This window comes from Rhinatrema bivittatum, chromosome 2 (assembly GCF_901001135.1).
Source record: "Rhinatrema bivittatum chromosome 2, aRhiBiv1.1, whole genome shotgun sequence".
NCBI classification, from domain to species: domain Eukaryota; kingdom Metazoa; phylum Chordata; class Amphibia; order Gymnophiona; family Rhinatrematidae; genus Rhinatrema; species Rhinatrema bivittatum.
Window position 1 is genome coordinate 124,953,457 of NC_042616.1, and position 20,694 is coordinate 124,974,150.

At 47.8% G+C, this 20,694-nt stretch overlaps 1 protein-coding gene across 1 annotated transcript in view; it reads right to left on the reverse strand.

The window, feature by feature from the left end:
* Window positions 1-20,694, reverse strand: part of CCDC7 (coiled-coil domain containing 7) — an 820,938-nt gene that overhangs the window by 230,477 nt on the left and 569,767 nt on the right. The window contains exons 19-20 of the mRNA XM_029587039.1: window positions 8,795-8,949; window positions 8,452-8,651 (exon numbers count right to left, since the gene is read on the reverse strand). Of these exons, the coding sequence (XP_029442899.1) occupies window positions 8,452-8,651; window positions 8,795-8,949 (355 nt within the window). The remainder of the gene's footprint in view (window positions 1-8,451; window positions 8,652-8,794; window positions 8,950-20,694) is intronic.

Consider the following 20,694-nt stretch of genomic DNA (forward strand, 5'->3'; position numbering starts at 1 on the left):
CTGGGTGGCGGAGACAGACCTCTGTGAGGAAGGCTTCCTTGAGATTAGCAAAGGCAGCAATGGCCGTCTCAGGCCAATGCTTGACATCAGCCCCTTTCCGGGTCAATGCGGTGAGAGGAGCCACACGGTGAAAGTATCGGGGAATAAAATGTCTGTAAAAGTTCGCAAACCCCAGGAAGCACTGGAGGGATTTAAGACCTGAGGGTTGAGGCCATTTAGTAATGGCGGCTACCTTCTCCGGGTCCATGCGAAAACCGGTATCAGATATAATATATCCCAAGAAGGGTAGAGAGTTAGCCTCAAACACACATTTCTCCAGCTTGGCATATAGGTGATTCTCCCGTAGAGCCTGAAGGACCTGAGAGACATGTTGACGGTTGGAGTTCAAGTCCTTAGAGTAAATAAGGACGTCGTCCAAATAGACAATTACATGGGAGTGAAGCATCTCTTGGAGAACCTCGTTCATGAGGTGCTGGAAGACGGCGGGGGCATTACAAAGCCCAAAGGGCATTACGAGATATTCGTAATGCCCATCACGTGTGTTGAACGGCGTCTTCCATTCGTCTCCCGGTCGGATGCGTACGAGGTTATAAGCCCCTCTCAGGTCCAACTTAGTAAAGATGCGGGCACCTTGAAGACGGTCCAGTAGTTCAGGGATGAGTGGCAGCGGGTAGCGGTTCCGCTTAGTAATAGCGTTGAGACCGTGGTAGTCAATGCATGGTCGTAGTGACCCATCCTTCTTGCCCACAAAAAAGAATCCCGCGCCTGCCGGGGAGCGGGACGGACGAATGAATCCTTTGGCTAAGTTCTCAGAGATGTATTAAGACATCGCTTTGGTCTCTGGGAGAGAGAGGGGATACACCCGGCCGCGAGGTGGCGTAGAGCCAGGAACCAGATCAATGGGAAAGTCGAAGGGCCTATGTTCCGGAAGAATCTCTGCCATCTCTTTGGAAAAGACGTCCTGATATCCTTGATAAGCTTTGGGCAATAGGTGTGTGGAGCAGAGATGCAGAGCGCTGGGAGGATGAGGAAGCTTCAAGCACCAGTCAAAACATGCAGGACCCCAACTAACCAACTGGAAGTCATCCCATTTGATGACGGGTGAGTGTTGGCGAAGCCAGGGCAGTCCCAACACTAAGGGATGCACGGCTCTCTCCAGGACGAGTAGAGAAATCTCCTCAGTGTGAAATAGCCCCGTCTGCAGGGTTACGGGCCTCGTAGAGCAGGAATGTCCAGGCAACAAAGTCCCTCGTATCGAGGAGATGCGTAAGGGGGGATTCTTACGCTCAGTGGGCAAACCCAATTGGTTCACCAGTTCTGCCACAATGAAGTTCCCCTCGGCCCCTGAATCAATAAAGGCCCGAATCTGGACCTCCCCACCTGGGTACTTGAGGGTTACTGGCAGAGTGCAGAGAGGAGCGGATCCTGTAGTGCCTAGGTGTAGCTCCTCGGTATAACCTAGGCACGACCGTTTCCCGGACGCTCGGTGCAAGACGACAGGTAGTGTCCTTTACCACCGCAGTATAGGCAGAGGCCTAACGAGCGCCGACGGCTCCTCTCGTCTGGAGTAAGTGGTGACCTGCCCAGCTGCATGGGTTCGGAGGTTGATTTAACTGCAGGGGAAATCCTCTGCTGAGAAGGCCTGCAGGAGACACGTGACTGACTCCTGCTACTAGACCGAGTCTCTCTATTACGGTGTTGGAGCCGGCGGTCAACCTTGCCTGCAATATCCATTAGGTCATTTAACTCCTCAGGAATCTCTCGCCCCGCCAGTTCATCTTTAATCCGGCCAGCCAGGCCCTCAAGAAAAATCCCCTTTAAACAGTCATTTTGCAAATCCAGCTCCATAGCTAAGGTCCGGAAGGTGATGATGTACTCGGCCACAGGGCGTGTGCCCTGTCGGAGATGCAGAAGCTCAGAGGCTGCTGTAGACTGACGCGCGGGGTCATCAAAAGCCAGACGGAACTGGAGGAGGAATTCCTGGAGATTCCGTAGCAGAGAGTCTGAGCGTTCCCACAAAGGTGATGCCCATTCTAGGGCCTTGCCATCCAGTAGAGAAAAAATATATGCCACTTTACTTGCCTCTGTGGGAAACTGGTTGAGTAACAAGGTGAACCGTACTTGACATTGGTTCAGGAACCCGCGGCAGGATTTACTGTCTCCCGCATATCTGCTGGGAACTGGCAACTGGGTATTGGGTGCGGCGCCGGATACAGAAGACCCTTGGCGAGTAGAAGCCTCTAGATGGGAGGCCAGCTGATCCACGGTGGCAGCAAGCGTGTTAATGCAGAGTTGCTGCTGTGCAGGCGGTCAAGAACCTCCTGGGATACCACCTCAACCGTAGAACGACAGGGGGTAGACGGTGACCCTAAATGTTCAATTAACCCCTGCATGGATTCTAAAACTAGGTCTACGTCCTGTATCTGTTGTCGCATGGAGAGGTGCATCTGCTGCGCCATCTCGGGTAAGGCTGTGGTCATGGATGACTCCACCGAGTCCATGGCCTTGCAAACTGTTGCAGTCTGGGAAGCTGCAGTTCGAGAGTGGACCCTTGAGCCAAACCACCCTGGGTAGAGTAGCTCGGGAGGCGGAGCCACAGGCACAGATCTTCACCCGGGAACCAGGAACCCCCCAGGAGGAGCCCATAGGGTCCTGGAGCCTTGGGACTTAGGAGACACACGTATGGATCTTCACCCGAGAACTGGGAACCCCCCAGGAGGAGCCCGTAGGGTCCCAGAACCTTGGGACTTGGGAGTGCAGATAAGCTCTTCACCCGGGAACCGGAACCCCCCAGGAGGAGCCCGTAGGGTCCCAGTCCCTTGGGACTTATGCACAGTGTCAGTCTCTACAGAAAGGCCCGGGCAAGGAGTAGGCACAGAGTCCAGCAGCTAGGGCCAATAGGCCAGGGAGCACAGAGCAAGCGGGAGCAGGGTCAGAGTCAGTAATGTCTTGAATGGAACTTGCAGGGTGCAATATGGGAGCCAGCAGCGAATAGGCCTGAGCCTGGCAGGAAGTAGAAGGTATCAAGGCCCAAGACAGTCTGGCCGAGTTCCAGCCCAGACCTGCGTAGGACGCTGTCCGGAGGACAGGAGCGCAGGAGCGCAGCAGCTGCGGCAGATGGACTGAGGCAGGCGGCAGGCAACAGCAGAGTCAGGAACGAGCAGAGGTCGGTGGCTGGCGGCAGGCAGAAGCAGAGTCAGGAACGAGCAGAGGTCGGTGGCTGAAGCAGTACAACGGAAGTGCAACTAAGAACTACACACTGTAGCGACCCTCGTTGCAAGGCAATGAGAGGACTGAAGAACGCCGGTTATATCGGCCTTGGGGCGTGGCGTGGCCAGCTCAGGCGGGGTCAGGCTTCCGGTGAGCGTACGTCCATAACGCGCGTCCCCGTGTGCGCGCGGGGGGGCAGCGAGACGACCCAGCAATGGCGGACGCCCCGAATACTCAGCAGAGCCGCGGAGGCGGTGTTCCCGGCCTCGGAGGTGAGCCCTGATTACCGCCAGTAAGGGGAAAGTGGTGGAGACCGCAACACTAATACCCTTCTGTACCAAGATCCTCTTTGTGGACTCCCCCTTGGCTGCCTTTTCACGGACTCAAATCACAAAAACAGCAATACTATCATGTTGCGCTTCCCGGCCACGCTGGTGCAGCGACCGGGCCTGCTCACCTGGCGCACCCGACTACCAGCTCCTCTCTCAATCCCAGCATTGCTCGTCCGCGACATCCATTTATTTATTTTATTTATTTATTTAGAGGTTCTTATATACCGTGGTACGTATAGGTCTACATCACCTCGGTTTACCCCATCAGAGCCTTCCACCTCGCAGTGCTCCTTGCGCCTGGGCTCGGCGTCCTCCTCGGCGTCGGCCCTGCCCCCTAGCATGAGTGCGTAGATCTCTCCCGACTTTAAAGGGCCAAGCACGGGAAACTCACGGGCGGCACCCAATTCTGACGTCACCTGAGTCCTGTCTATATAGCAGGGCTCAGCCACTAGCTCATTGCCTTGGCAATCGGATCGTACTCGCCAGTGTCTCTAGTTTGCCTGTTCCAGTGTCTCCTGTTCCAGTGTCTCCTGTCCCGTGTCTCCTGTCCCATGTCTCCTGTTCCAGCGTCTCTCCATTCCTGATAGTACCCTTCGGATTGATCTCATAGTACTGACCTTTGCCTGCTCCTGACCTTGTCTGACCGCTGCCTGGAACCAACCTCTGCCTGTCCACTGACCTCGTCTGACCGCTGCCTGGAACTTGACCTTTGCCTGACCTGACTACTCCCGGATTGACTACAGGTACTGACTCCTGCTTTGGCTGATCATTCTGGACTGATACCCTGGCCTTGATCCTCACTACCCACTTGGACACTCTATTCTGGCCTTCTGCGGCCTCTGGACATCCTTGCTTGGACATCGGCGGCACACACTTGTTCATGGTGGGCACTCCCCTGCACTTCCTCTCTAAAAGACCCTGCAAGCCCACCTAAGACCAGGCGGCCCGAGTATCCAAAGGCTCAACCTGCGGAAACCCCGGGTTGCTATTAGCGAAGCTCCAACTAGCCTCTATCTCCTCCTGTGCTCCGCCTCCTGGTGGCAGGCACTCTCTGGGTCTGACCAGAGGGTTGTACCAATCCTGCACCAGGCCAAGGGTCCACCTTGTGCAACAGGTTGCCATGGCCATGGACTCGGCGGAGTCTCCCGCCTTGCAGGCCATCCCTGACCTAGCTGCTCATGTCCGAGAAAAACAGCGAACCATGGAAGCATTAGCTTCATCTGTGGAGAGACTACGGTCTCAACTAGAGGATTCTGTTATGGCCAATTCAGGGGGTTTGGCTCAAACCCTGCCCCCACGGGCATCACTGGCCCTCCCAGCTCCATCCTGTTTCAATGAGGATCTGCACCTCTGCCAAGGCTTCATCAACCAATGTTTTATGCAATTCACACTACAGCCTTCGCTGTTTCCGAGTGAGACCACCAAGATCACCTTCATCCTCTCACGCCTTGAAGGGAAAGCCCTGGCATGGGCTTCCCCACTTTGGGAGCATTCTGATGATATCCTCCGCCATCTCTCCCACTTTATTTCCATTCTCAAGCGGACCTTCGAGGATCCCGGCCGACAGGTGATTGCGGATCACTATCTTCTCCACCTCTGTCAAGGCAAGCATTCGCTCAACGAATTCACGGTAGAATTCAGAACACTAGTCACAGAACTGGGGTGGCAAGAGGACTGCCTACAGGCAATCTATTTAGAAGGCCTGTCTCCTGCCCTCAAGGACGAGCTGGTTGCTCATGAGATTCCCACATCTCTTGAGGACCTGATTTCCCTGGTTGGTAAGATTGACCATCGCCTACGACAGCAACACCAGGAGGTAAAGGTCCCCCAGCCTCCTGCCTTATGCCCAGCTCGTGCTATGAGCCTCCAGTTGAAGGCCTTACCGGCACCTCCTCCATCACCAGAGGAACCGATACAGATTAATTGCGGGTGCTTGTCCCCTGAAGAGTGCCTCCGATGGAAGAAACAAGGCCTTTGCCTATATTTATTTATTTATTTATTTAAATAATTTATATACCGGAGGTTCCTGTATAATATACATATCACCCCGGTTCACAAAGAACAGTAACTATCGCTACAAATAGAGGTTTACATAGAACAGAATAAAAGAAGTTTTACATTGAACAAAAACTAAGTAAACAAGTTTTTTACATTGAAGTCATCATGTGTAAATTTCTGATTAACAAAGGAAGAAAAAATAGATTTGAATAACTCGTTATGGGCTTGAAAAGACTTTTCTTTGTGTTCTTATATTGTGGTGGTTCCGGACATCTCCTGCAATCCTGCCCCGTACATCCAGGAAACTGCAAAGTCTGAGCCCGGCGGGGGTCCTGAGCTTGGGTGCTACTGTTACTGGCCCCCAATTATTACTCCCTGTGTCCCTCTTTAGGGATTCACGCTCCTTTGCCACTACCGCACTCGTGGACACTGGGGCAAATGGCAATTTTATTCTGGACGATATTGTCACACTACTCCAGATCCACTTCAAACTCTGGAAGTACCTCTCTGCATCGCATCAATCCAGGGAGAGCACCTCCCTGGATGCATTACTCATCGCACCATGGCCTTCCGCCTCACCATGGGAACCGTCCATGAAGAGGAAATGTCTTTGTTCGTCTTGAAGCGTTCCACGCATCCGGTAATCCTAGGACTTCCTTGGCTCCAGGTACATTTACCCCACTTCGACTGGCAATCGCTGCAGTTAACTCAGTGGGGACCCCAGTACCAGAACTACTGTCTACGACAGGTGTCCCCAGCGGTTACCGTTCTGAACTCTACAACCCTTACCGGGTTACCTGCTCCATATTCTGACTTCAAAGATGTATTCTCCAAACAAAATGCTCACATCCTACCTCCACTCTGAGAATTCAATTGTCCCATTGAGCTCCTACTGGGCACCACACCTCCCAAGGGTAGAACTTACCCCCTCTCGCTTCCGGAAACCCAAGTGATGTTAGAGTATATTAAAAAGAATCTGAATAAAGAATTCATAAGACCCACCGACTCTCCGGTAGGAGCTGGATTCTTCTTTGTGAAGAAGAAAGATGGCAGTTTATGTCCTTGCATAGACTATCGTGGGCTAAACGCTGTAACTCGCAAGGATCGTTACCCTCTGCCACTCATTAGTGAACTATTTGATCGCCTACAAGAAGCCCAGATCTTTACAAAGTTAGATCTCTGAGGGGTATACAATCTTGTACATATCCAGCGAGAGGACATCTGGAAGACTGCCTTCAATATGAGGGATGGCCACTACGAGTACATAGTAATGCCTTTCGGACTTTGTAACTCCCCTGCGGTCTTTCATCGTTTGATGAATGAGATCTTCCAGGACCTACTATACTCATTTCTCTTGGTATATCTGGACAATATACTGATCTTTTCCAAGGATCTGAAGTGCCACCGCTCACATGTTCAAACAGTCGTCCAATGCCTCAGAGACAATCACCTCTACACAAAATTAGAAAAATTTCAAACAGACCCGCCATCCATTCCTGGGCTACATCATCTCCAATCGTGGCTTCACCATGGACCCTGAGAAACTCCAAGGTATTTAGATTGACCCCAGCCAGTGGGCCTCCACACCTTACAAAGATTCCTTGGATTTACAAATTATTACAGAAACTTTATCGCTAACTACTCCACGCTAGCTGATCCACTCACGGCCATGACTAGGAAAGTTTGGAGCCCCAAGGCTCAATCTGTTTTCCACGCCTTGAAAGAGGCCTTCTGCACCGGACCATGTCTACGTCATCCAGATTCTAACTGCCCCTTCATTGTCGAAGTTGATGCCTCTGACATTGGAGCAGGGGCCTTCCACCTCACAGCGCTCCTCGCACCGGGGCTCGGCGTCCTCCTTGACATCGGCCCCGCCCCCTAGCAAACACGCGCTGAGCTCTCCCGACTTTAAAGGGCCAAGCGCGGGAAACTCATGGGCAGCGCCCAATTCTGACGTTATCTGAGTCCTGTATATATAGCAGGGCTCAGCCACTAGCTCATTGCCTTGGCAATCAGGTCGTACACTCCGGTGTCTCTAGTTTGCCTGTTCCAGTGTCTCCTGTCCCAGCGTCTCCTGTTCCTTCGTCTCTCCATTCCTGATAGTACCCTTCGGACTGATCACACGGTACTGACCTTTGCTTGCTCCTGATCTCGTCTGACCACTGCCTGGAACTGACCTCTGCCTGTCCACTGACCACATCTGACCACTGCCTGGAACTTGATCTTTGCCTGACCTGACTACTCCCGGATTGACTACAGGTACTGACCCCTGCTTCGGCTGACCATTCTGAACTGATATCCTGGCCTTGATCCTCGCTATCCACTCGGACACTCTATTCTGGCCTTCTGCAGCCTCTGGACATCCTTGCTTGGACATCGACCATGCACCCTTATTCATGGTGGGCACTCCCCTGCGCTTCCTCTCTAGGAGACCCTGCAAGGCCCACCTAAGACCAGGCGGCCCGGATACCCAAGGGATCAACCTGCAAAAACCCCGGGTTGCTATTGGTGAAGCTCCAGCTAGCCTCTGTCTCCTCCTGTGCTCTGCCTCCTGGTGGCAGGCGCTCTCTGGGTCCGACCAGAGGGCCATACCAATCGTGCACTAGGCCAAGCAACATATCGGGCATGCCACTACCAAACACATTTGAAAACTTTCTGCCAGTATTAAAGTTTGTGGTTAAAATGTTTTAAATTTGGTAAATTTATATCTGCTGATCTCTATCATACTCCAGTATACCTACAGCAACACCCTATGAATATATAAAATGAGAGGTAATGTCATTAATTTCAATTAGATTGACTACAGAAGCATTGTAGTATGTGCACTGAAAAAAAGGAATTCACTAATATAACTTACTAAACTAAGGTAAAATGTGAAACTTTACCTTTGATTATACTGTACCTTACTTACTTCAGATGAGGGAAGCTGAGTAGTATCTGCAGGTAACATTTTTTTGAAGGTAGGGAATAACACTGGAGAAGCAGGTGGAGCAGATATCTCTTGAAATCCAATACGAGAAAAGTCTCCTTCCTTCTCAGTTAGTGAATCTGCTCTAGGGCCTGTTTCATAAACCACCGCAGATACGTCAGAAGGGATAACCTCATGAGTTTCTGTAGAGAGAATTAACAGCAATGAATACTGAATCTCAGTAGACATGGGCAACTGTGACTACCCCTGAATACTAGTGAATGCAATATTGTAACTGGTTGTTGACCTGTGAGTGAGAGAAGTTGAGATACCTCTTGATTCTTACCAGAGGCCACATAAAGTGAAGGCTTTTCACCACCTTCAGGTATCTGTGATATCTGTAGATCCAAATCTTTTTTGAGCTTCTGGTCTGGAGACAAATCAGCCACATCAGAGATTTCTTTTTCTTTTTTTGTAATGCTTACATGTACTTCTTTTGTGCTGCAAAATTTACAAAGTTTCATAGAATTAACTATAAAGATAGAATCTTTATATTTCTGCAACACTGAAATTGTTAGTTTGGTTTGCCTTAGAATACAAGTATAAACATAACATTCAATAAACAGCACTCGTATCTGCTATGCAGTAGTATTACATGAATGAGGGAAAAAAATTAAAAGAGGAAAAGACTATAAAGAAAAAAAAAGACAGACAGGAAACATTTTACTTGTAAAAATAAATATGAGTAAAGAAACACTGTGGGGCGGATTTTCAGAGCCCTGCTCGCGTAAATCCGCCCAAAACCGGGCGGATTTATGCGAGCAGGGCCCTGCGTGCCGGGAAGCCTATTTTACATAGGCCTCCCGGCACGCGCAGAGCCCCAGGACTCGCGTAAGTCCCGGGGTTCTCCGAGGGGGGCGTGTCGAGGGGCGGGCCCGGTCGTTGCGGCGTTTCGGGGGTGTGTCGGCAGCGTTTTGGGGGTGGGTACGGGGGCGTGGCTACGGCCCGGGGCGGTCCGGGGCGTGGCCGCGCCCTCCGTACCCGCCCCCAGGTCACGGCCCGGCGCGCAGGAGGCCCGCTGGCGCGCGGGGATTTACGCCTCCCTCCGGGAGGCGTAAATCCCCCGACAAAGGTATAGACAGGGCCGGGCGGGTGGGTTAGGTAGGGGAAGGGAGGGGAAGGTGAGGGGAGGGCAAAGGAAAGTTCCCTCCGAGGCCGCTCCGATTTCGGAGCGGCCTTGGAGGGAACGGGGGTAGGCTGCGCGGCTCGGCGCGCGCCGGCTATACAAAATCCATAGCCTTGCGCGCGCCGATCCAGGTTTTTAGCAGATACGCGCGGCTCCGCGCGTATCTACTAAAATCCAGCGTACTTTTGTTTGCGCCTGGAGCGCAAACAAAAGTAGGCTATTCGCGCGCCTTTTAAAATCCACCCCTATGTTTTCAATAAATATTTAGAAATAAAAAAAAATGAAACAGAACAATTCAAAATTTTCAACTTAGAACTAATCCTTATTTTCCTTAAACTGTAGCAAAATATTTCATCTTTAGTTTTCATTCAACCAACATACGCATGATCTAAAGATAGGATAGATATGAAGGCACTATATCATCTCCAAAGCTCATGTACAATATCTTTGAATTACTTTTATGGCAGTTGATACCGCAACCTACAAGAATCCAGATTTCTCCAGTTTTAAAAAGGAGTAAATTTACTCTTGTATAGGCCGCTTGACTACTATTGTTAGGATTCGTAAGTTAGTGGGCCCTTGGCCCGAGGTGAGAGATGGTACTTCATGCATGTGCAGGCATGGAACCTGTTGCATCAAATCTTTACCTTCGGATGGTTTAATGTGAATTGAGACAACATTACATCCTACAACTGCTACAAGATTCTCCTTGTCTAGTCTGTACTTGCAGATACCTGCTCTCCATGCTAACTTTCTGGGAGCTGTACATGACTGAGAAAATACTTTGATTCTATGAAATTCAGGGGTATACAGAAAATTATGTACAAAAGTAAACCTCTGGAAGGTCAGTTTGAGAAATTCAACCAAATGTGTGACTCAGGAATTTTTGCAGAATTCATGCTAAAATGCTCCTTCCCCAGAGCTGAAGTCAGAAGGATCTCAAGCAGCCATGATTAAAGATACATGCATCCATTACAAAACGTCTCATCATTATAGAACAGATATACTCATTGCAACAGAAGTGCATTATTCAGATGAAACATATACAAAAGGAACTATTAAGCAAAGAAAAGCTTTCTAGCAGACACACTGCATATGTTTAATACTTCCACAGTTCATGCAATAAGAAGCAATGTGATCTGTAACAGGATAGAACAACTCCCTTATGCATTCATTCTCCAGCTGAAAATAATGATAAAACAGCTGTAGCAATATGTGACACAGCCCAGGAAGTATGGAGAGAGCAGGAGACTGGGGTGAGGATGCAATAGCCAGGACAGTCCCCCTAGTGGTGAAGTACCGAGCAGGTTCAAGGAGCGGGGAATGCAAGGCAGGGTATGGAGGAGTGCTGAGACAGGAATCTCAGGGTGGAGCCATGGAGTCAACACGGAGGAATGACGAGGGCTTGCCCGAGGAGCGGGGAAGCTCAGGGGTCACTGGCTATGACGTGAGCACTACCCCGAGGAGCGGGGAAGCGCAGGTACAGTCTCTGAGGTGAAGCAGGACGCTACCCCGAGAAGCGGGGAGCACGGCACAGTCACAGATGTAAGGCAATGACCCAAGGAGCAGGGTACACCAACGCTGAGTCTCTATGAAGCAAAGTAGTAAGGCAACGGCCTGCACGGTGGGGTTCACCTATGTTGAGTCTCCACAAAGCAGAGTAGTAAGGCAATGGCCCGTGGAGTGGGGTACACCTATGTAGAGTTTTCAGTAAAAGAGTGGTTCCAGAAGCCACCCCGAGGAGTGGGGAAGCTAACAGGCAGCGTCCGAGGTGCAGAGCCCTCCGAGGAGCGGATAGCCAGAGACAGGAACAAGGCCCCCAAGGAGTGGGTACCCGAGAGTGTCTCATGCCAAGGAGTAGGAACCCGGAACCAACGTCAGAGGAGATATCAGCAGGATACAGCAAGGAAGGAACTTGTTGCCAAGTCGATTAGAGCCAGGCCCCGATGGTGCTTAAGAGTCCAGGGCTAATGATGTCATCAGGAGGAGACGCCCCTGAGGTTCCAGCCCTGGCATCCTTAAAGGAGGGCCATGTAGCGCACGCTTAGAAAGGCCTGGAGGAGACATGGCGATTGGCGGCGTCCTCGCTGCCCTGGGGAGTCCTGGAGCAGGGCCATGTGCATTGGAAGCGGCTAGCTACAGTCGCGAGTTTCCCCAAGGGAGAGAGGGCGGCAGCAGATGCAGTAAGTAATAGCGGTCGCAGCCATCTGTGACCGATGGACATAACAACTATGTTCAGTTCTGGAGACCTTACCTTCGTAAGGATATTGAGAGGACAGAAATTCAGAGAAGGCTACTAACATGAAATATCATATATAATACAAACTCCAAAAGGAAATGTTTAAAACACTCAAAACATATTTGCTGGAGGAAAGAAGAGAAAGGGGAATATGATATAAACATTCAACTATTTGACAGGCTTAAATAAATTACAGGAAGGTGAAATACTCTATAGAAAAGGAAATTCAAGGACAAAGGGTCAGAATGTCAGAGGAAATATGGGAAAATAGAGGTAGTAGAGGCTTAAAATAGTATCTCACAGAAATAACAGCAACCATAACCATGACAGAATTTAAACACGCATGGGACAGACAGAGAGCACAGTTGTAAGAGGAGCGGTAACAGGTAGAAGAAATTAGGAAGAGGCTCTTGAGGATTTGCTAAGTCATATGGAACTTTAAATTGTCAAAGAGAGAAAAATGCAAGTGCGTATACAGAAAGTAGCAGTATGGATGCAGTATGGGAAAAAGCAAAAGCACTGGTAAGATGTAAAACATTGATAAGGTAAGCAAAAAGAAAATTTGAAAATAAGCTTGCCGAGAAGGAAAAATAATAAACATTTTTTCAAATACATCCAAAGCAGGAAGACTGGGCGGGAGTCGATTGGCGTATTGGATGATCAAGGGGTAAAAAAGACATTTGGGGGAAGAGAACATAGAGGAAAGAATAAATTAATTCTTTTCTTTTATGTTTACTGAGGAGGATGTTGGGGGATACCCATGCTGGAAATATTATTTAATGGTGATGATTTGGAGGAAATGAAACAAATTACAGAAGACCTGGAAGATGCAATAGGGCAAATTAACAAACTAAAGAGTAGTAAATTATCTGGACAAAATGCTTTATACCAAAAATGAATGTTATGATTCCTGCCCGCGGAGCTACTCTCTGCGAGCAGGCCTCTCCACCCACCTGGTTTCACGACGCGGCAGGACGCCGCCGACTTCGTTCACCACGGCCCGAAGGCCGAGGCCGTCTCCCTTCATATGCGGCAGGGGACGCTGCCAACTGAGTCTCATCCCACGTCAGGACGCCACCAACTCCTTCCTCCGCGGCCCGGACGCCGCCCCCATCTTCGGTCCTGCGTGACGAGGCCGAGCCTGCTGGGGGCCGTCCTTCGCGGCTGGTCGATGCCGCCAGCCTCACCCCTGCGGCCTGGTATCGCCGCTCTGGCTCCCGACGCTCCTCTTCGCGGCCTGGAGCCGCCGCCGCCGGCCTACCTCCACGGAAGGGAGCTGCAATGTCACCTTAGGGGTCCTCTTCGGACGGCAGGAAGCCATCCTGAAGCCTGCCTGCCTGTTTCTGCATCTCCGTGCTGAGGTGCAGGAGAGCACCGCTGTCCATGATGCTGCATCTCTCTTCAGCCTTCCTTAAGTGCCGGCGCGCGCCTCTTCACTCCATTTAAAGGCCAGCCACAGGAAGTGCTGCTGGCTCCTCCTGATGACTTCCTGCTTCAGCCCTATAAAAGGGATTCTTCTTCAGTCTCTCGTGGCCTTCGGATTGAGTCTCACAGTAGTCTGTGCTCCTTCATCGATCCAGGTCCTCCGTGGTTTCCCTTGCTTTGATGGCTTCGTGTTCAGTGTCTTCATGTTCCTTGTTCACAGTCCTGATGTCGGCCTGATCTGGATATCCTTGTCTTCAGCTATCTCCATGTTCCAGATGTTCGTCGTCCAGGTCTTTAGTGTCTTCAGGTTCCTGATGTCCTCCGTCCCTGTCTTCAGATGTCTTCGAGTTCCCGGTAACTGATGTTCTGGTCTCCATGTCTTAAACTCCTGAGGTCTCTCGTCCAGTCTTCCTGATGTCTCGCTTCCCGATGTTTTGCTTCCTGATGTTCCAGCCCTTCCTGATGTTTTGCTCCTGTGCTCTTGAGCCTTCTTGTTCTGCCGGCTCCTTGGTTCTCCGGATGACACGTCTCTGTCATTGGAGTTGCCTGCAATGGATTCGCTTCCTGCGCTCCTGAGCCTTCATGACCTGCCAGCTCTTGTGGTTCTCCGGGTGACACCGGCTTCGTCAGCGGGGTCTCGCCTCGGCTGGATTCCTTCCTGCGCTTGTTCCGCTCTCCACGTGGTCCGTGACCAGGCTGCTCAGGCTGTGTAGGGTGCGCAGTGGGACAGGGTGGTCTGCGACCAGTCCAATGGGTCTGCCCGTGTAGGTGGGCTGTGTAGGGCGCCCTGAGAGACAGTGCCAATGTCTAGCCTTCCCACCTCCTCACCTCGTCTAAGAATCTTCCAAGCTCCTTACCTCGTCTAAGACTCTTCCAAGTTCCTTGTCTCGCCTAGAGTCTTCCAAGTCCTTCGTCTCGTCTGAGTCTCCAAGTTCCTCGCCTTGTCTAGAGCCTTCCAAGTTCTTCGTCTTGTCAAGAGTCTTCCAAGACCCTCATTCACGTCTTGTGTCTTCTGATGTCTTCGCTTCAGTCCTCATCCATGATGTCGTTGCCTCAGTCCTTGTCCATGATGTCTGTGCCTCAGTCTTCATCCAAAGTCTTCTGTCTTCGAAGGACTCCGTCTGCCCTCGTCCTTTGCTGGCCTGCTACCCATTGCTGTACCCAGCAGCAGGTCAGAAAGGGCTTGGAACGGTTGGAGGACTGTTCATTAATCAACATTGCGTTGTTGGTTATCCTGTGGCGTGCAGGTCCGGTTGAGGGTCGGACCTTGTACTCTAGTCCTTGCTTCAGACATGTTTTGCCTTGTTACCCATGCCTGCACCAGCTCACCTCCCGCGGTGTGGCTTGAGGCTCCTCCCTGGGTCATGCTGTGGTCCATGGGCTCACTACCCTGTTTGAGAAATGACCGCGCCTCCGTGCCTCGGAGAATAACGGCCACCGGAGGTAGCGCCCGTAACAATGAAATTGCAAACCTATTACTAGTAATTTGTAACCTATCATTAAAACATTCTATTATACCTGAAGACTGAGGTTGCCAATGTAACACCAATCTTTAAAGAGGGCTCCAAGTATGATTCAGGAAATTATAGACTGGTGAGCTTTATGACATTGCCAGAAAAAATCATACATACTATTCTAAAGAATACAATTAAATAACATATAGACTGACATGTTTTAATGGGACACAACCAACATAGATTTACCCAAGGAAAGTCTTGCCTTACCAATCTGCTACATTTTTTGAAGGGGTTAATAAACATGTGGAGAATGGTGAACCAATGGATATAGTATATTTGTATTTTCGAAGATATTTAATAAAGTCGCTCATGAGTGTCCTCAGGAAATTAAAAAGTCATGGGATAGTGGGCAATGGACTATTGTAGAATGAGAGAAATAGAGAGTAGGATTAAATGGTCAGTATTTTCAATGGAGAAAGGTAAATAGCGGAATGCTTCAGGGATCTGTACTGGGATGGGTACTTTTTAACATTTTGATAAATGATCTGGAAAAAGGAACAATGAATGAGGTAATCAAATTTGCCCATTACACAAATTTATTCTAAGTTATTTTAAAATTATTCTTACAAACAGATTGTGAGAAACTGCAGGAGGACCTTGTTAGACTGGGCATCCAAATGGCAGACAAAATTTAATGTGAACAAGTGCAGTGATGCACATGGAGAAAAATAATCTAAACTGCAGTTATATGTTGTAGGTTGCAAATTATGAGTCACCACCCAGGAAACGGATCTAGGCATAATTGTGGACAATACATTGAAATATTTGGCTCAGTGTATGGTAGAGGTCAAAAAAGTAAACAGAATGTTAGGAATTAATTGGGAAGGAATGGAAAATAAAATGGAGGATGTCATACCTCTGTATCGCTCCATGGTGTGACTGTACCTAGAGTAACATAGTAACACAGTAATGATAGCAGAAAAGGCCAGATGACCCATCCAGTCTACCCATCAAGCTTCTTATGGTAATATCTGCCACTCGGTGCTGGTTATTCCCAAGCCTTATGATAAGAATAGTAATATTTACAATTAATCAAAACCAAGCAATTGTCAAACCCATACATGACTGCTAGCAACATTTTTACTAGGTGAGGAGCCTTCTTGATAATTGCCTTCTTGTGTGCAATTCTGGTCACTGCATCTCAAATAAGATATAGTGAAACTAGAAAAGGTACAGAGAAGGGCAACCAAAATGAATGAGGGGATGGAAAAGCTCCCCCTATGAGGAAAGGCTAAAAAAGGCTATAGAGGTTAGGGATCTTCAGCTTGGAGAAGAGATGGCTGAGGGGTGATATGATTGATGTCTATAAAATTAGGAGTGGAATGGAACTGTTAAAAGCAAACTGGTTGTTTACTATTTGAAAAAATAAAGAGGTCAATATTCAAAAGCCATTTAGATGGCAAGATTTGAGATATTTAGCCACTTATCCGGCTAAACTATAGCTAAATAAGTCATCATCTGGATATAATTTAGCCAGATAAAAAAATTTCTTCTGAGGGTGTTTCTGAGAAGTGTTTAGTTATCCAGCTAACTTAGCCAATTTTGAACTATATCCAGCTAAATTAGCTATTTAGACCTTCTTCACTCAAAACACAATTAAACTCTGGAATTTGTTGCCAGGGGATGTGGTTAGTGCAGTTGGGTTTAAAAAAGGTTTGGATAAGTTCTTGAAGGAGAAGTCCATTACCTGCTATTTATCAAGTTGACTTAGAAAATAGCCACTGCTATTACTAGCATCAGTAGCATGGGATATACTTAGTTTTTGGATACTAGCCAGGTATTTGTAGCCTGGATTGACCACCTTTGGAAACAGGATGCTGGACTTGATGGACCCTTGGTCTGATCCAATATGGCAATTTCTTATGTTCTTATGTTCAAAGCATTCTAAAGCTATCCAGCCTTGTGTGGCCGAATAACTAACCTGATTCATCAAAGATATTGATATGGTTAATGGTGTTTGGGTGGATCCTTGGACACTGTGGCAGCTAGCCATTCCCAAGGGGGGCAGTCCTGTGAGGGACCATGGAGTCAGGCTAGACTCCAGTCAAACAAAAACAGATTTGAATTTTTTATTAGCCAGTTTAAGTGACCACCAGAGGTGGCAGTAGTGAGTAATGGTTGTAGAGCCCAGCTGGGTGCGTCTCCCACAGAATGCTGGAACAGTGGATCCTCTGCAAGGCAGTGCTGTAGTGGAAAGAGACTGAGAGTTATGAGCACACAATAAGATTAACATTCAGAGTCCCAATGTAGAAATAGAAGAAGTTCCGAGACAGGGAGAGCAGGCTCTCGAGGAGGGAGTACCCGATCTTTTAGAGCAGAGAGACTCGATAGCTTTGTACTCACTTAGCAGTAACAGAGATTCCACTAGACGAGAGGTCTGGCACCAGAGCAGAGAGCAGGCCCTCAAGGAGTGAGTACCTGATTCCAGTGAAGCAGTACTGTGGAGAGAGAATCTGTACTCATTGATGGTAACTGTAAGTTAGTTCTTCCAATTAGAAGGGTAAAGGTTGCAGGCAGCTACACAGGGAACATGGGCCCTCGAGGAGCGAGTACCGGTTTCCTAATAGCAACTGAAAAAAGCAGAGAGGCCCCCGAGGAGCAGGTACCCCGACAGAGACCCCGAAGGGTAGTAAGAGTTCCAGATAGAGCTGGAGTGGCAGAGTAGCTTAGGAACGGAGAGCGAATCCCATCCATATGAATCCTGTTGCTAACTCAACGAGCTAGCAAATACTGTAGGCAGATATACCCGGAAGACATGACATCAGAACAGGGAGACGCCCCTGAGGTTCGTGCCAACGTGGAGTTAAAGATGAGGGTGGCATGCGTGCGCGCCCAAGAGGTACCTTGAAGGAGAATGGCGGGAGGCAGCACCAAAGCCGGTCCGAGGATGCTGGAGAGAACGGCAAGCAGACGCCGCGGCAGCCATCAATCCAAGTGAGCGGGAGGAGCCGAAAATAGAGAGAGGTAGGCGGGTGAAGTCATCGAAGACCGACGGACGCAACAGATATCAGGGTAAGTAGCACTCTTTAAAAAAAACCAAAAACCCAGTCGCAGACCTCCATGCCCAATTCCCACCCCCCAAAGCAAAAATAATCACCAGAGTAATACTGAAAGCGCCCAGCAATGCACTGTGCAGCGATCCCGAGATTCACATGGGGCCCCAATCCAGGTACTGAGTGGATGGGAGGGCTTTGGGGGAAGTGTGGCAGGTCTGGGGTCTGAGAAAGCAAACAGTTCAATTCCATTTTGCAAAGGGAAGGAAGAGGGCTGGAGGGCCAGGGCCAGTGGTGCAAATAACTTATAAATTTATACATTTCAAGGGGTTAGGAGGGCCTGTTCAGCAGGTGGATTTGAACTTTTGTAGTGAGGGGTAGTAACAGGCTGAGAGGCCTGAACTGTGGGATTTTTTTCTTTAAGCACCAGCATATTTTTTGAAGACTTCGGTTTAAGTATCTAGTTATCTGGCCACACAAGGCTTGATGTTAGGATTATGGACCCTTTTTGCTATGGAAAGGTTGACTCAAACTACAGGGAAGGCCCTGTATGTTCTCCTTTATATAGGGCAAACTAAGAGAGAAATTAAGCAGAGGATCATTGAACACAAAAGTAGTGTTCGGACATCAAAAGAAAATGCCCCACTTGTTGCTCATTGGATTTCAACATCACATATGATTGAGGAAGTTAAATCCTTTGTGATTAAACAATTACATGATATATGGGGAGGAGATGTTTCTCGTAGATTGTGTCAATAGGAACAAAGTTTTATTTATAATTGGCAGACATTGGCACCTCTTGGTCTCAATAACGATACAGAATGGTCGGTGTTCATGTGATTTCTTATCTGATTGGGTTAATGAATGTAAAATAATGGTGAGAATAGGTGAGTATGTTTCCCATAGGCTGTGTCAATGGGAACAATGCTTCATTGATAATTGGCAGATATTAATGTATTTTGGGCTTAATGATATTATATAATGGTTGGTGTCCATGTGATTATTTCATCTTTGACTGGTTCTGTGCATTTAAATAAAGGGTGTGAGTATGTAAGATATGTAAGCATAAGTGTTAGGATGCCACTGGTGGTGGTGCCATTTGGTAGTTCTAGTAAGGAGGTGATTTTTGTACCAGCTTTCTTCTGAAAAGTTGGGATTAATCATAAGTAATAATCACAATTGTGAGCATATTTTATACGCATAAATTTGAAATATGTTAAATCTGTTTTTTGGTTTTTTTACATTTTGACAACTTCATAGGAGTGATAATAAGAGGACATTGTTGAGTAGGGCGTTATCGATGCTATGCCGTTTGACTGTAGAATATGGATTTAAAAGATTCTTTGCGATAACAGCTCATTTATAGACTGAATCTAAATAGGTTAGTATATCTCATTTTTTGGTGTATATATTGGTTTGTTGATTTTGTCTATTGTAGGACATTTATCCCCCTAAGGAAGCCCAGTAGGGTGAAACGAGGGTCCCTTGTAGGGGAAGATTACTTGTGACGGTATTATCCTGTGTTTTGATATATTTGAAAGACATTCTTCAGATTTGAGAAGTCTTATGAATGCATCATATGAACCCTCAATAGGGGAAGACTCTTTATAACAGGAAGATCCTTTGTGACGGCACAAGCTTGTTTGGAAGGCATTCTTCTGGTTTGGGAAGTTCTACGAATTTATTATATGAACTTTTAATATAAAGTTGAATAAATACGCTATAATTTTTGAGAAACATTTGTTGTATTGATAGATAAAAAATAGATAAAATATATGTGAAATTGATTTTAGATATTAAGATATATTTTATGTCTCGATTTTTAATGTATGAATAAAGTATGAATGAGAGTTGATTTGTGTTGTATAAATTGTATTTTTTGTTCTATCCGTCTATGAAGCTGCTGTAATAAAATGTATATATGTTTTGTATTTTTGTAATTTTTTGGTGTATATCTCTCATTAGTTATATATAAGATAGACTTGCTCAATAGCAGGTCTAAACTTAGCCATATATCTTATATGGCTAAGTGTGCACATATATGGGTATATTCAATAGCGTAGCCATGCCACTGATTATACCTCTGAACTTAGCCAGATAAGTTAAATATGACTAAGTTACTTATATGGCCAGGTTTGAATATTGACCTCAAAAGAATCAGAATAAAAAATTGGGTGATCTTGTCTCTCCCAGAGCATAGAGGACCAAAATAGGGCTTCTTCTGTTAACAGGGAGATAATATAAACAACTTTAGACTTGTGAACAGGAAAGGAAGAAGCCTGGATAGAAAAAACAATTGAATCAAATATCCTCTACAGGATTTCTGGTTCCCAGAATGAGTCTAGAACTGTCCTAGTAGCCTCAAGGCATACAGTGCAGAGAATCGCAAACAGAACAAAGGCATCAAAACCCCTAAAACTTATAAGTGCGAGGAATCAAAAACAGCACAGAAGTGTCTATACCTCAAAGCATGCAATGTGAGGAGTCGCAAATAGCACAGACGTGTCAAAGCTCCCAAGGTGTACAGTGTACAAAATTGCAAACAGCACAGAGGTGTTTATACCTCCAAGTCATACAGTGTAGGGAATTGCATGCAGAGGTGTTTTTACCTCCAAGTCATACAGTGTAGGGAATTGCATGCAGCACAGAGGTGTTAAACCATCAAGGCATGAAATGCAGTCCATTGTAAACAGCATAAAGTTGTCTAAGCCCAAAGGTGTGGTATGAGGTGAATCACAAACAGCACAACGGTGTCTAAACCTCAAGGTATGCAGTGAGGTCCATCACAAACTGCACCAAGGTGAATAAAACCACTAGAATGTGGAGTGTGGTGAATCACAAATAGCACAAGATATCTGTACCTTCAAGGCTTACAGTAAAGGAAAA